Below are 15192 nucleotides of genomic sequence, written 5' to 3'. Positions count from 1 at the left end.
GACGTCACCATCTGGACTCTGTGGCGCCCTCTTTAAAATACTGAACCGAAACAGAACAGTAAAAACAAACCGGATGCTCCACCAACTTCAGGTGCTTACTAAGCGGCAGAAGGGCAAGCGGGAGGGAGACACCGGAAGTACTGGCCTGGCTGGTAGGAACACATGCTTCCCAGAAACTCACTGGATGCACTCTGGTCCTGTGCATCCTTTGGGGGAAGCTGTAATGTAGTATCACCAGTGTCTACACATTCCCATTTCCTCCTGCCTGCCTCCAGGAAACCAGGGCCCCTGCCTTCCTGGAACATGGACTCTCCTGTATCATTTAAGCGCAAGCAACTCGGGTAAATACCATGAGAACTGGACGGTGTGCAGGACATGGCTTGTGTGGCTGTTCTGATTTTCCAAGCTTGACCTTTCATAAACCTCGTACCTCAAGTCCTTCAGGGAAGAGAATGGACAGCCAGCGTGCAAACATTTCCTAACTCAACGACAGTGGCTACTGACCTGTTAATGCCGTACTGTTTCTAAGTTCTCCAATGTGCAGAGGTGTATGCCCCTGGGCGTGTGCTGTTTCTTCCAGAATGCCATTTTAAATGTGGAGGAAAACATCCGTGTAAGCCCATCTTCCCCCAACTGTCAGAAGCTTCCAGGTTACGTTTAATGGACAGAGAGAAGTCCAGTGTCTCTGTAAGAGTCCACTCTGACCGGAAAGGACAGAATGCCCATCAGTCCTCTGCTCTTGCCAACTGTAGTGATTATATCTATAAAATCCACACCAGCCTGACAGATGCAAGTCTTGAGGCCAGCCTAGTCTGCCCAAGCAGTTCCAGGTTAGCTAGGCTATGGAGAGAAGACTGGGAATGGAGCTCAGTGGGTAGAGAGCCCGTGTACACAGAATCTAGATTCCATCCTCAGTGCAGCTGAAACCAGGAGTCATGGTGGTAGAACCCAGCACTCAGGAGGTAAAGAGCCTGAGGTCAACGTTCGCTTCAAGATACACTGTCTACAGGACGGACAGAGACAGGAAAGAAAAAGTGACCCCACCAAAGAAAAAAGAAGGATGGAAAGGAGGGCGGGAGGGAGGGAGAAGCCACCCTGTGGAAGGTCCGTAAGCTACCCCGCTAATGTCTAAATAGGTGGCAGGCTGATTCAGACATTCCATGAGTTAAAGAATTAAAGCTACAGCAGAGAATCCCCTCACTACTCCTCCTCTTCCTCTGTTGTGGTAAAAATTAAAAAACGGTGGAACCAGTTCCCGCGTGTACCCTTGTGGTCGCTAGTTCCGGCTCCAACAGGCCATTGGAACTAGTGCTAATTCATCTCAAATTAGTATCTCTCCTGGTACTAGTAGTTATTAGAATCCACACAATAAACTTACAACCAATTGATAAGGATATAAACCACCCACCTAGATAAGATAATAATTTGTCCATCTAGACAACACAAAATCCTGTACACATCCATCCCTTAAAAATAGTCTTAGCGTCCTGGGTTCGGTCCCCAGCTCCGAAAAAAAAAAAGAAAAAAAAAAAAAAAAAAAAAGAATAGTCTTAGCAGGGTTGGGGATTTAGCTCAGTGGTAGAGTACTTGCCTAGCAAGTGCAAGGCCCTGGGTTCGGTCCCCAGCTCCGGGAAAAAAAAAAAAATAGTCTTATCAACATGTAACATGTGCAGAGAGGAATCTTAACATCCGCCACCACGTTCTCTCAGCCCTCTCCCCCTCAGCTCCAGCCTCCTCAGCCTCTCTAAAACTTTCCCACCAGTCCATCCTTCTCATCCAATGACAGGCCTCGTTTTATCCTGTACCTGCCTTCACCTGCATAATGACACCAACCTACATTCCTTCTCCTCACAGACACAGAAATACAATTTGCCACTAAAATGTGAATAAAAGCCAGGCACCTTCCAGCTCAATGAATTACAAGTCCTCTTTCTCTCACACCCGATCTCCCAATAGCCCCTCACTGACACCACCATGAAAAGGTGAATCTATTTATAATCCAAATGCTGGTCCCAAGAAAGGTTGTGAACCACTACGATTTAGATAAACTTATTTTATTGTTATAAATTTATTTTTAAAACACATTTTCTATTTGTTGGAAATCCTATTATATTTGAACCAAGAATGTACCATATATAACCAAAACTCTAGCCTATGCACATAAAGTGACTATTAAAGGGTGTGTTTTTTTTTTTTTTTTTTTTAATTTTTAGCATTTGTTTTAAGAAACAATCAAAGAGTCTTGACAGGCCACACACTCTACTTCATTCCAGGCCATCAAGACTGTAAAGTCTGCTGTGGGATTCCCAGAGGTATTGAACCATCAAATGCTCCAGGAAGCACTTGCTTTAAGTTAAAACAGTAGAGAAGTCAATATTTAGCAAATCTAAATTTATGGGTTTGGCCCCTTGTGTCTTCAACGATCCAAGATTAAGCAACATTGCACCAGTTAAGCAAAAAATGAATCACGACACCTCAAAAAACGCAACGTAGTAAGAAGAAAGTCAATTTAATCATTTACTTTAGCAGGCAAGCAATGTGTAAACATTCAGCCAGCAGCCGCATCCAACTTACAATTTTAAAAAGAACTGAGATCAGTGACTGTGATTTTCTTTTTCCTTCCCTTTCCCCAGAAGAAGAACAATAAAACAAAAACAAAAAAAAAAAAAACTCAAACAAACGAACAGGAAAGAAAAGATTTGGAAATGAGTGACTTAAAAATGCTACAAACATCGAACATTCGGTTTCGTCTGCTACCAGCCTCCGTGCGCCGTGTTCTGCTTAAAGGGCTTATCTACTCCTAAAATGCATTATCTTGTAATAACTTGCAAGTGAGCATCTGCAATCTAGGAAGGTGTCCCCGCACGCGGATGTGCCCACGTTCACTTGGTTCAAATCCCATTCGCAAAGGGGACATTTACGTCTTGATTCAATGCCTCTTTGACTTCCAGTGGCAGCGTGTCAAACAGTTGGTCTTCTACAACAAGCCCGCTTTTCTTGAGCATCCGACACTGGCCCAGCTGGGCTGGCAGGCGGTCGAGACAGTTGCCCTTCAGCTCCAGCTGAGTGAGCTGGGACAGCTGACTGATCTTCTCAGGCAGGGAGGCGATGCAGTTCTGCCCCAGGTTCAAAGTCCTCAACTTCACGCACTTAAACAACTGTTTTGGCAGAACGTCCACTTTGTTCCCTGTGATGTGCAAATGCTGCAGGTTCTGGAGCAAACCTATCTCTATGGGGATCATGGAAATGTTGTTATAGCTGACATCTAAGCATCTGAGTTTCTGTAAACTAAACACTGCCACCGGTAAGGACTCGAGCTTGTTGTTGGAGAAGTAGAGGGACTCCAGGTTCTTGACGTGGGTAATGGAGGGAGGAATGGCCACAATTTTATTGTGCCACAATTTCAAGCAAGTCAGTCGCTTCAGGTGTTGGAAACTGATGATCTCCTCGATCGTGCGGATGCTGTTGGACTTCAGGTCCAGCTCCTGCAAGTTAGAAAGGCTGAAAATGGCGTGTGGAATCCTCTCCAGCTCACAGTTCTGCAGCTCTAGCTCGGCAACGTTCATCATCTTCTTCAGGCTGTTGAGCACCAAGAGCTTGGTGCCGTCGTTGTGGATGACGAGCTTGGTGAGGTGCGGAGCCACGTCAGTTATGTTGGAGGGAACTTTGGTCAGGTTACTCTTCACGTGGAGGATCTTAAGGTGTCGCAGCTCTCGCAGAGACTCCAGCCCGATCATCTTATTGTTCTCTGAGTTCAAGTTGCCTATCAAGTACAGCTCCCGCAGGTTTTTGAGCAAATACACCCAGGCAGGGATTTCAGCCACGTCAGTGAACTTCACATGAAGGCATCTCAAGTGATCTCGAAGGAAGCTAAAGGCGGTCTGCTCCACCTTGGCAGGGCAGTGGCAGAGGTGGAGTTCTTGAAGGTTCGTCATCTGAGAGATCTTGGCAGGAATTTTTGCTTCGGGAATCAGTTCAAGTTTTAGCACATCCAGGTCCGTGAGGTCAAAGACAGCGTCGGGCACCCCTGACAGCATGAACAAGTGCAGCTCCTGCTTGTCCTGGGCGTTGCGAGACACGTGCTGCCTGAGTTTCTCGAAAGTCCACTCATGGTTCAGGCTGATTTCCCTCAGTTTGTTTTCACTGACTTCGGATAAGAAGACACCAAAACGCTTGGAATAGAGCTGGTCGTACTGGTCGACCATGTGCAGGAGGAACGCGAAGTCGTTCTTGACATCCGGGATGTCGCTGAAGCTGCTCTCCTCTCGGACTTTCTCAAAGGAATATTCCTTCAGAGGGATCCTGAACAGCCAGAAGAGAGTGTAGAGGCAGATGAAGCCATAGACACAGATGATGGAGATGTAGCTGATGAGCAGTTTCTTCAACATGTAGGCCATATTGTGAGTGCACTCGAACACCTCATACCCCGTGAGGTGCTCAACTTTTGGCTTGCAGACATGCTCGAAGCTGATGGCGTTGACAAAGTTTGCAGTGTAGCAGAGGATAAAAATGAACTTGGCGGTCTTGATGAGGGTCTGGACCACGTAGAGCTTGTAGATCAAGTCACTGTCTTCCACATGGGCACGAAATTTCCTCACCTTCTCAAACAGGGCTTTGGCCTGCTCCCCGTCCTTCTTGTCCAGGATCGTCATGCTGGGAACTTCGATCACCGGCTTTTCGGCTGAGAACTTGAAGCCCGTTTTGTTGATCATGGGGGTGCTGGCGCTGGGGCTCCCCTCATCACTGCTGGTGGACACGTGCTTCGGTAGGGTCTGGGCACCCGTTATCCGCTGCTTGTTCTCCTCAGAGTCCTCACAGGCTGTCTCGGACAGCGCTTTAGTAGTCCAGGGAGATTCGAAACACTTTCCTAATATTGAAACAAAATGTTCAACCTTGGAGCACGTTTTGGGATATTTGAACCAAAAGTTGCTACTGACCATAAGGATGATGGTGTGTATAAGGGCAAGGTATGGAAAGTACTTGGAATACCAAGGAAGGGCCAGATGGTAGCACATCTGATTGATAAATACGTACTGCTGAAAATCCAAGTTGGTTTTGCGGCCCGTGGGGTCTCTCTTCTCCTTCTTCGTCTCCTGACTGGGAAAGGTTGACTCTGCGTGTGAATAGGTGGCTTGGAGAGGTATGTCAGGCGTCACAGCAGATGTGCCAAAGGCAATGTCATTCGTCGTCTGCCCGTTTTGGTCTTGGGGTGTGGCTGTCTCCATCTTGGGGACTTCAGTGGTGACGTCAGCATTCCCGGGTGGTGTGTGCGCCTTTGAATTTGCAGGCGTCGGCAACACTGGCAAACAGACCACCTGATCTTTGGTAAGTTGCATGGTCCCTGCAAAGATGGCTACCATCAGCATAACAACCGCCAGGTAATCCATAAACACGTCCCACCATGGCTTCAGGATTCGGTAAGTTGGCTGAATGTCATTAAGTGAAGCAACTTCCGCAAGGGTAAACATTCCTGAAAAACATAAAGAAAACAAAAGGCGTCACTAGAGACATCATTGCAGAGCAGCAGGCAGTGGGACCAAGGAGAGCCCAAGTCCACTACAGACGTCATTACGCTACACAGGCGTCATTGCGTCACCACAGACGTCACTGCAGAGCAGCAGGCAGTGGGACCAATGAGAGCCCAAGCCCATTACAGACGTCATTGCGCCCTACAGATGTCATTGCGCCCTACAGGTGTCATTGCAGAGCAGCAGGCAGTGGGACCAACGAGAACCCAAGTCCACTACAGACATCACTGCGCCCCACAGGCGTCATCGCGCTACACAGGCGTCATTGCAGACGTCACCACAAAGCAGCAGGTGGGGGACCGAGGAAACCTACAAAATGTGTCATTATAGACATCATCACACAGCAGGAGGTATCAGGAAAGAGGAAAACCCCATGCTCAAACTGACAGCTTCTAAGCCAGGTCTTATATTTGTTTACATAGCAGCTGTAGTAGAAAATAAACAGAAGGAAGGAAGGAAGGACCGGGTTCGGGATGAGATGGAATGAAGGTCTATGCTAAGTCTCTCGCCGGTCTTGGACCTGAACAGAGGGGGTGTCATTTATATATTAATCTGACAAGCTCCAATTAGGACTCAAGGATTGGGGCAGGGAACAAGATGACTTCTGTTTGTCTAAGTCTAACGGGGCCATGCAACCCTTAATCTCTACACAGCTGAGCCCGATGAGCCCGACTGAGCCCTGTCACTTCTTAAAGGTGTTAACTCAAGGCCTTGTGTTTACCATCTCTGTTTGCATGGGGATAATGTCTAAGGATGGCCACAAAGGTTAAATTAGGTAAGGAACGCAGCTCTTCCCACCGCTCCGACCACAAGCATGTGTTAGCAGGTTGTTAGCAAAGACTGCCCTGTTAGACCGTTTCCACAGAGAGCTGAAATTAAGGGTCTACCACTCAGGCATAGTTTAGCTGGATCTCATGACCTCCCTGCCTCCAGCTTCTGAGTGTGCTGACAAACATATGCCACCACAGGTGGTCTACACCACTAGGAACTGAACCCAAGGCTTTGTGAACACTAGGCTAGCAGAGCTGCAACCACAGACCCTGTTCAAGTCTCTCCCCATCCGGCCTCTTTCCCCAGCTGCAGGAATGATCAATGATTTTATAAAGCTTCTATGTAATCCTACCAATATAAACCTAAGGACCATAAACACTGAAACCACTGAGTTATGATGCTCTGTGAAAAAACGTAAACCCAGACTTTGGGCACCAAGTCTGACACGCCGTCTGTTGCTCTGCTCTCTCAAGGACACAGTGGGGTACGTGGGTGATGGCGTATCTCCTTCCCCCTTTTATTCGGAGTTTCCTGTAACTGTTTTATGCATTTTTAACCTTTCATGACTAGCTTGGGGATCCAAGCAGGAAGAAGGGCTCCCAGAGTGACAGAGACAACTCGAGCTCAGGTCTGGGTTTGAGGACTGAGGATCGAGGACTGAATCTTGGCCACTGTCCTGAGAGCGCCCGAGACTTGTCTTTAACACCTCCATCACTGCCTTGACACCCTGCGGTCTGTCTGTCCCAATACACTGAGGTAATTTCCACGAAGCTGTTCCCTCCCTGCAGTTCTCTCTTCCTGGAACTCTTCCTCCAGTCTGCTCAGCTGCCAGGCTTCTGTCTCCTTTTTCCCCGTAAGTTCGTGCCTCAGATGCGCTCCTGCAGGCCACAGACCTCTGTTCACCACTGCCCCACTCGCGCTCTTTGCTTGTCTTGAGCCTGTCCACATCAGTCCACATTACCAGTCTAGCAAGGGCCAGGACTGCAGTCGTTTTCTTTCCTTGTTCTGCACATCAATACCTGGCGTAGCAGGCGCTTGGACAAAATAATGTGTGAGGTTTTAATCATCACCTTCAAAGTATAAAGATTCCAGGAACACCATTAACTACATCTGTATAGTATGGGGTGGGGGGACAGCTGTTAAAGCTGAACCACCCCGAGGAGCAACTTGTGACTGTGCGAGAATAAAAGTCCAGGACAGGCCTCGGCATGGAAGAAGTAAATGGCCGCCGCATACAAGAAGCCGTGGGGTTTTTATGGCGCTGTTTCAGAGTGGTCAAACCTTCAGTCTAGACTGGCCTTCAAGCATCTTGTCCCAGGAACTGGCTTCATTCGGTGCCAGGAGAGACAGGAGACAGGTCTTTTTCTCAGTAGACAAAGAAAGCAGAAAGCCTGAAAGGTAGCAGCAGGGGACTTGCCAACAGCACACGGTGACTTCACACCAGCTGCCAGCACACCATGACTTCACACCAGCCGCCATCCTTTCCAGCAAGAATGATAAGGCCAAACTAAGACCAGCATCAACTCCACGCTCAGACAGACACGACCTCCAGCAGTTCCTGCTCTGCCACTGCCAAGGGTGATGCCCAACATTTGTGACATGTCCCCATCCTCTTTCTGCTGAAACATAGCCTTGCTTGCCCTGGTCCTCTCATGCATACTAACAGTAATGGCTTCTAATCTGATCTCCTTACTCACCTCAGGGTCCACCATGGCCTACCCTGACTCCTGAAAGAACACAGGAGCAGGACCAGTAGACTTGCCATCTTCCTGCCAGATGCCAAGCACTGTCTTAGACCAGTCACACAGGCTGTGGACCCTGAGTTTGTACAGAACGTGTTTCTGAAAACGAACTGATTACGAGTTTAGAGTTTTGTGGGCTCCCTTAGTTACTTTCCTACTGCTGCGACAGAGTACCATGACCGAGCCAAACACTCGTACATACTGAGAGAGAAAAAAAGTCTCCTTACTGAGATGTCCTATTGGAAACATCCAAGGTCAATGGCTCTCTTAACAAAGAGTCCGGGGAAGGATGCCACTAACTAAAGCCAGGAGTTTGAGCAAGCCTTCATAAGCCTAACTTCATCCAGGTTACAGTACAATCTAATTTACCTTCCCTCCCTCCCTCCCCCGCCTCTCTCTCTCCTTTCCTTTTTGGTTTGCAAGGATGGTGGGACAGGATCTCATAAAGTCCAGACTGGCCTTGAACTCCTTACTCTCCTGCTTCCACCTCCCCAAATGCTAGGATGACACGTGTGTACAACCACGCCCAAAAAGCATCTAAGGGGCCCTGGTAGGAAGCTTTGCAAACATTTCTACATCCCTTCCTTCCACTTGTGAGCCAGGCATCCGAGACCTGAGTTCCTGGTTTCTCCATATGTTCCCTCACCTTGAGTGTGTACCGAGGTAAAACATAGTTTGTGCCTGAAGCCGGGATGGGGGATGGGTGGGTGGAGCGCAGTTCTGCAGTCCCAGAGGTTCCCAGCATTCTCTCGAACCTCTCTTCGAAGCAGGAAGCCTCTCTGCTCATTCATCAAAGGACCTCTGCCCAGACGCTGACCCTTGAGCCTGCCAACCCTTATCTCTCGGTGTGGGAGACTGCTAGAAAGCAATCTGGAAGTATCTTTCAGCCAGATACGTATCCTGTTGGCTCTTAACAATTCAAAGGCAGGTTACAGAAAGACAGATGGGGGATACAAATTCTGCTCTATCCAGAGGGATTTATTACATTAAAAAAGCTCCTGTGGTGTGTGAGGAAACCTAACCACTGGGACCGAAATGAACACAGAGCAGACACTGGGCCCTCGGTGGTGCCCTGCCGACTCCCTCCAATTAGCTTGGGTTCCTCTCCTAGCAGGTAGCTTCTTTTTATCTGCATGTCCCCAGGGCACAGCCCAGGATGGGCATTTAATATGGGCTGGTGTGCGGAACGACCCACACGGACATCGGACATCCAACAGCAGGCTCATTAGACACTGGACCCAAACCAATACCGCCAGCAAGAAAAGGTCACTAGTAATTACACCAAGGTGGAAATGATCGGCGTTGACAGGTATTTTTCAACGTCCAAATGGACAGCCCGTTAGAGACCTTCATAGCAGGTTATTCTGAAGCTAACTCACTGCAGCTGGCCAACTGCAGGCAGCTCGGGAGACCACAGGGGCAAGCGCAGTCGTGTCCTCAGGAGGAGACCAGGTCCTGACTCCCAACAGAGTGGTAAGCCCATAATCTCTGGGCCAGTAGCCAACAGACTTAGCACGTCAAGGGTGACACCACACCAAAGGCCAGGAAGGGGCCTCCAGGAGGCAGCCTCCTGCCTCTGGCTTCCTTCTTGCCCTGCATGGGGTTTTCTAGGGAGCGGCTGGGTTAGTAGTTAATGTCTCCCTCTGTCCACACATTTTACTGCAGTCAGTAAAGCAGAGCACGGTATTAACGTGCTATGCACGCACCTGGTACGTCATGAGCACCCAACACAACCTAGCTGTGCTGGTGTTGGCCATTTTACCTGAAGAATCCTATGCACACTCTGCGCTAAGTCCGCTTTTCACGATGAACCGATACAAGGAGCCGTGGAGCCCAGATGTTCCCCACTCGGCTGCCGCTTCTGCCAAGTTCATTTAAATGTTGTGCAGGCAACATCGGCATCGAGGATTCACTCAGTTGTCCACTTACTCATTTCTCCTCTAGCTGAGCCAGAACTGACAACATGGCAGAGTCCCACCCAGCCCAGAAGCTCTAGCTGGGCTAGAACTCACAGCAGGGTAGAGCATGCTGGCTTCAGCTCTCCTCCTCACTGCGTATACTAACTGTAACATGGAGCGCACGTGGCCTGGCTGTCTTCTAGGGCACCTAGGCCTTCCCTTTTCCTATGGAGGAAAAAGGGACTGAAACACCACCAAGACAGAGCAAACACACCCAACACTCACACTGGAGCAATTCCCCAAGGGCCTCTATAGGCGTCAAAACACACGGGGTTGGGGTGGGCAGGCATGACCAGGATCTGCATGTGGTGGTGGTAGAGAAGACCAACAAGGATCACGGGAGCTGGTGAGATGGCTCATGGGTAAAAGGCACTCACTTCCTGTCAAGACTGAAAACCTAAGTTCAATCCTCTACCCGGATGGTGGAAGAAGAGAGGCGACTCTCTACATTTGCCTTCCACATGTGCGCCAGGGCACGGTCACATCCACATCCACACCCACACCCACACCCACACACTATATGCGTAAGTTACAGCTGACAGACTCTCGAATGTCATCAGTTACCTCTGATAATCACCTCTCTTATAACAGAACTCATCCCGACACTAGGAAACATCTCTGTGCTCACGAAAAATTCCTCCAAGGGCTGGCCTTTCAAAATGGTACAAGTAATGCCTTATTTTAGGATCAGTGATAAACTGACTGCTACCTCCGTCCTATTTCTAAGGGCTGAATAAAATACAGACATGTTTCAATCAAACAGAATTTATCTAATTGAGCTCCAAAGGATCTACGCACGCGTGCAGCTCTCCAGGGACTTGCTTGGAGTGAGCAGCCACCTTCCTGTCCCTTCAGTACGCACTAGTGGACGTGCCATAGAGAGGCACCGCTCCATAGAGAGGCACTGCTCGTTGAGTAATAACTCAAAACACTTCCCACAGCTCTTATGGACTAGGGGAGCTGTGTTGCTAAGGCACCACTGAGCACAGTAGTTTAGGAAACCTAAACCTAGAGGTGAACATGACAGATCACACGTGTCGGCGAGCATCTATCCGCACGTTTGTGTCAGAATAATATGCTGCCTCCCAGAGGAGGACTACATGGAGATCTTTGACCTGGGATGACTCTGAATATCTGCTTTCTGATAAGCACAAAGAACAGTCTTAGAGAACTTAGCAAGGGTTTTACTGCTGTGAACAGATGCCATGACCAAGGCAAGTCTTATAAGGACAGCATTTAATTGGGGCTGGCTTTCAGCTTCAGAGGTTCAGTCCACTGACATTGAGGCGGGAGCATGGCAGCATCCAGGCAGGCATGGGAATAGAGGAGCTGGGAGTTCTACAACTGGTTCCAAAGGCAAGCATGAGAAGGCTGGATTCCCTGCAGTTAGGTTGAGGGTCTTAAAGCCCATGCCCACAACGGCACACTTCCTCCAACAAGGCCACACCTACTCCAATAAGCCATACCTCCTAAAAGTGCCTCTTCCTGGGCCAAGCACATATAAACCACCACAACGTATTTTAAGTATTATCTTTGAATGATGACTTTATCACGTTTAATTTACTTCGTGTGCATGCAGGTTGCAGGGTGCGTGTGAGTGTGTGTGAGTGTGTGTGTGTGTGTGTGTGTGTATGCACGTGCGTGCATATGTGAGTATATCTATGTGTCCACAAGTACCATAGCATAGTTTGGAATTTGGAGGAGAGTTTGTGGGAGTCTACTCTCCCCTCCCCAACGTGGCTGTGAAAAGTTCAGCTCTGGTCTTGAGGCTCGGCAGCAGACACCTTCCCATCAAGTCATGTTGCTGGCCCTCGTTAACACTGTCTTAAAATTGTTTTACCTGTGTACCTTAAAGGTGTCGATGTATTTGTTTAAGCATCAACCACTTGAACTGTAGAGGTCAAAAATGAGCTTTTCTAACTCCTTTCTGAGTAAACTCGTAGAGAACAGCATTTATTTATATCCTGGGATGAATGCAGAGAGGTGTGCTCAAGTGAACTTCAGGAGAGCGTTCAAGGCCACCCAGAACTACACAGTTACACACAGCCTCAAGACAGACAAATCAACAAAGGCAACGAAAAAGGACAAGTGGCTCCTCTGTAGAACTTGGTACATTACACATTAGAACTAAGGTTGTATTCGTATCTAAGGTCACAGTAGTTGGTGCACAAACACAAGCGTAGATCTGCCAGGCACACAATCCACACGCCTGCGTTATCTTCCACTGCTCTAGCCCATTCCAAGTGGCTCAGGTCTCGGGATAGTCTTCTTACAGTGCATATCTGGTATATTACAATACACACTCTTTTCAAATTTTCTTTTAGTATGTGTGTGCGCGTGCACACACACATGTGCATACTACAGCATGAAGGTGGAGGTCGGAGGACAATCTTGCTGAGCCAGTTCTCCCCTTATATTTACAAGGGTTCTGGGATCCGAACTCCACTTGCCAGGCTCGTGATGGAAGCACCCTTGCTGCTGAGCCACCCTGCCAGCCCAAAGTAAGCAATCCTGAATTAAAGATAAAGGACAACCGTGTAAACAGCAGCTCTCACATATAAAGACATGCATGCTTATAAATGTGTTTCTTACATAATAAATACCATACAGAGAGGGAGAGAGGACAGGCTGTCCACAGCAGCAGACGCTGTGCACATACATTACCTGAGATGATCTGCATTTCGATGGGGAGGGTAGCACACTAACATCCACTTCTGAGGGCAGGGACGCATGGCGGTGAGAAATGAACACTAATTCTTTGACTTAAAGGTAGAATGATTGGGAGGACACATGATGTGCACCTGGTACTCTGCACACACATAGCTTGGTGGAAAAGTACTTTCCCCAGCAAGTCCAAGGCCCTGAAGTCAAAGCTACATAACATAGACTCATGCACACACACACAATCTCACATACACACCATCTCACACACAATCACACAATACACTCATACATACTTGTGTACACACACCCTCATACATACACTCATGCGCACACACTCATACACACACAATCTCACAATACACTTATGTACACAACTCATACACACACTCTCACACATACTCTTACACACACATATTCGCACATACACTCATGCACACACACTCATACACATTCATACACACACACACACACACACACACACACACACACACAGTTGTATTGTGAAACTATGACTGGCGAGGCAGAAGATATAAAGGGAGATTCTACCCTTCACATCCGTCCATCCGCTCATCTGTCTGACACGCCGATCTTCGTCACAAATCCACACACTGGAAATAAGACCCCAGATCTCTCTGAGGCTCTGGATTCTGACCTGTATGTAGCAGCGGCTGATGCTATGGGGTAAGCCTAGCTGGGCAGGAGACAAAATACAAACAAAACCCTCATTTCCTCCCAGGTTTGACTTTTTAACTAAAACAGTTCCTCACTCTTGTGATAAGCAGCATCCAACAGGCTGTGGCTCAGTGGTACTGTGCTTGCCCAGCATGCTCTAGGTCCTGGGTTCAATCACTAGCACTACAAATGGCATAACAAATACAGATCACCAAATCCCACTTTAAAACCATTCTCCCTCTCTCTCTACCATGGGAGCTTCCACCACACCCTTGTGCTTTGTGAAAATGTCATTTTCCAGCCTAACACAGGGCATCGGGGCCAATGGTCTACAGGAAGTCAAGTCTGACTCCCCAGTACCCTCTCTAAAGACAAGGCTACTTGACTTGCTCTTCCTTTTCTCCCCATTCAGCCGGCTGGAAGCAAGAAGTACAGATACAACTTCAGAGGCCATGTATGTGTGCAGCCTGCTGGAATTATCCGGCTATTCACACCTGCCCCGTGGAAAAGAAATAAACGACTCACTTCCTCAAACCTTCCTCTATGGCGCCTCTCCGCGATAGGCGCCTAACACCCTGCATAATTAACTAAAAAAGAATCTGTGACAGACTGGTATTCTTATCTACAGGGCAAGTATTTTCTCTAACGCCATCCAAGGTCTTAAAGAGTGGAAAATACAGAATAGGAATTTACACGAACAACTGGCAGGCCAGAAGAGCAAATTAACATACCATAAAACTCACATTAAAATAAACAGAGTATGGTTATAACTGTAACAAAGTTAACAGTAAACCGTGAGAGGCAAAATACACTGGACAGTTGAGGCGATGACTCAACTCGGGCTACAGCAATAAAACATCCAATAATGAGGGCCGTCTCAGAAAAAGGAGGGGGCCTGGCCTCATAAAGACCTCATCTGATGGGAACCAGGACAAAGGAGAGATGGGTTTCAGAACATTCGAGAGCAGACTGGTTTGCTGTAGTTCCTCAGACCCCCAGAGAGTGATGGGGGAAACCTCTGGGAAATTAAGATACAGGGATATCTGGAAACCCTGTTATACTGAATTTAGGAGGAGGCAACGAGGAACCCTTGGACGGTATCTCGGGTGGGACAGTGGGGTACAAATGTGTGTCTTACAAGAGGAGAAAGACTGGAGGGAAAAGGCTGGAGACAGGAGGATGGATAACTTTAATTTTTCAGGTTGGACAGCTTGGATCGACTAACACACTAAAGCACAGCTAGGTTTGGGTGGGGCTAACGTGACTATCAAAATGAAGACCAGGGGCAGACCCACAAACTCATCAGCATGTGCCAGACGAGACCAGTCAGGGAGACACAGGCAACAGACCCAGAAGCACCAGCCTCCAGCGTCGGACACGGCAGAGCTGAGCAAAGGAGGGCGATGGGAGGTGGGCAGAGAGGCTGGAGGAAGGGGTCAGCATGGAGCCCAGCACAGGGATCCCCACACAGTAGTGGGGAGGGGTAAAGTCCACAGCAGCATCTGCAGGTGAGAGCCCTCTGAGAGCAAGGTAAGCTGAGAGCAAGCTACACAGCGAGGCTCGGGTGGGCCAGGCCCAGGCAGACACTTGACGTTTGCCTCTTTCACTTGCCCGGATGGAAAAGCCCGGCTTGGGCTGCAGCCTGGAGTGAAGGAGATCTGGCAGAGTACACATTTACGCCAGAAAAGGCGTTAGGTGAGAGAAGCTGACAGCGGCTGAGAAAGGGCAGAGGCATCAAATTATATACACAAACACATTCTGAGTAGGAGCGTGCACACACGCACACACACATGCATGAACACACAGGTGCATACACACAAACATACAGACACACACGGTTTGTTTTATCTTCACACA

General features: G+C 48.4%; 1 protein-coding gene across 3 annotated transcripts in view; it reads right to left on the bottom strand.

Moving 5' to 3' along the window:
• Positions 1-2205: 2205 nt before the first annotated feature.
• The window catches only part of Lrrc8d (leucine rich repeat containing 8 VRAC subunit D), a 109630-nt gene continuing 96643 nt past the window's right edge, over positions 2206-15192 (bottom strand). For all 3 annotated transcript variants that reach the window (XM_032916110.1, XM_032916113.1, XM_032916111.1), the window contains exon 3: positions 2206-5470. In XM_032916110.1, coding sequence (XP_032772001.1) covers positions 2892-5468 — 2577 coding nt within the window. In that variant the 5' untranslated portion in view covers positions 5469-5470 and the 3' untranslated portion in view covers positions 2206-2891. The remainder of the gene's footprint in view (positions 5471-15192) is intronic.

The sequence above is a fragment of the Rattus rattus genome, chromosome 11 (genome assembly GCF_011064425.1).
Source record: "Rattus rattus isolate New Zealand chromosome 11, Rrattus_CSIRO_v1, whole genome shotgun sequence".
Classification (NCBI taxonomy): domain Eukaryota; kingdom Metazoa; phylum Chordata; class Mammalia; order Rodentia; family Muridae; genus Rattus; species Rattus rattus.
The sequence above is the reverse complement of the archived record's forward strand: the minus strand, read 5'-3'. Positions and strand labels throughout refer to the sequence as shown.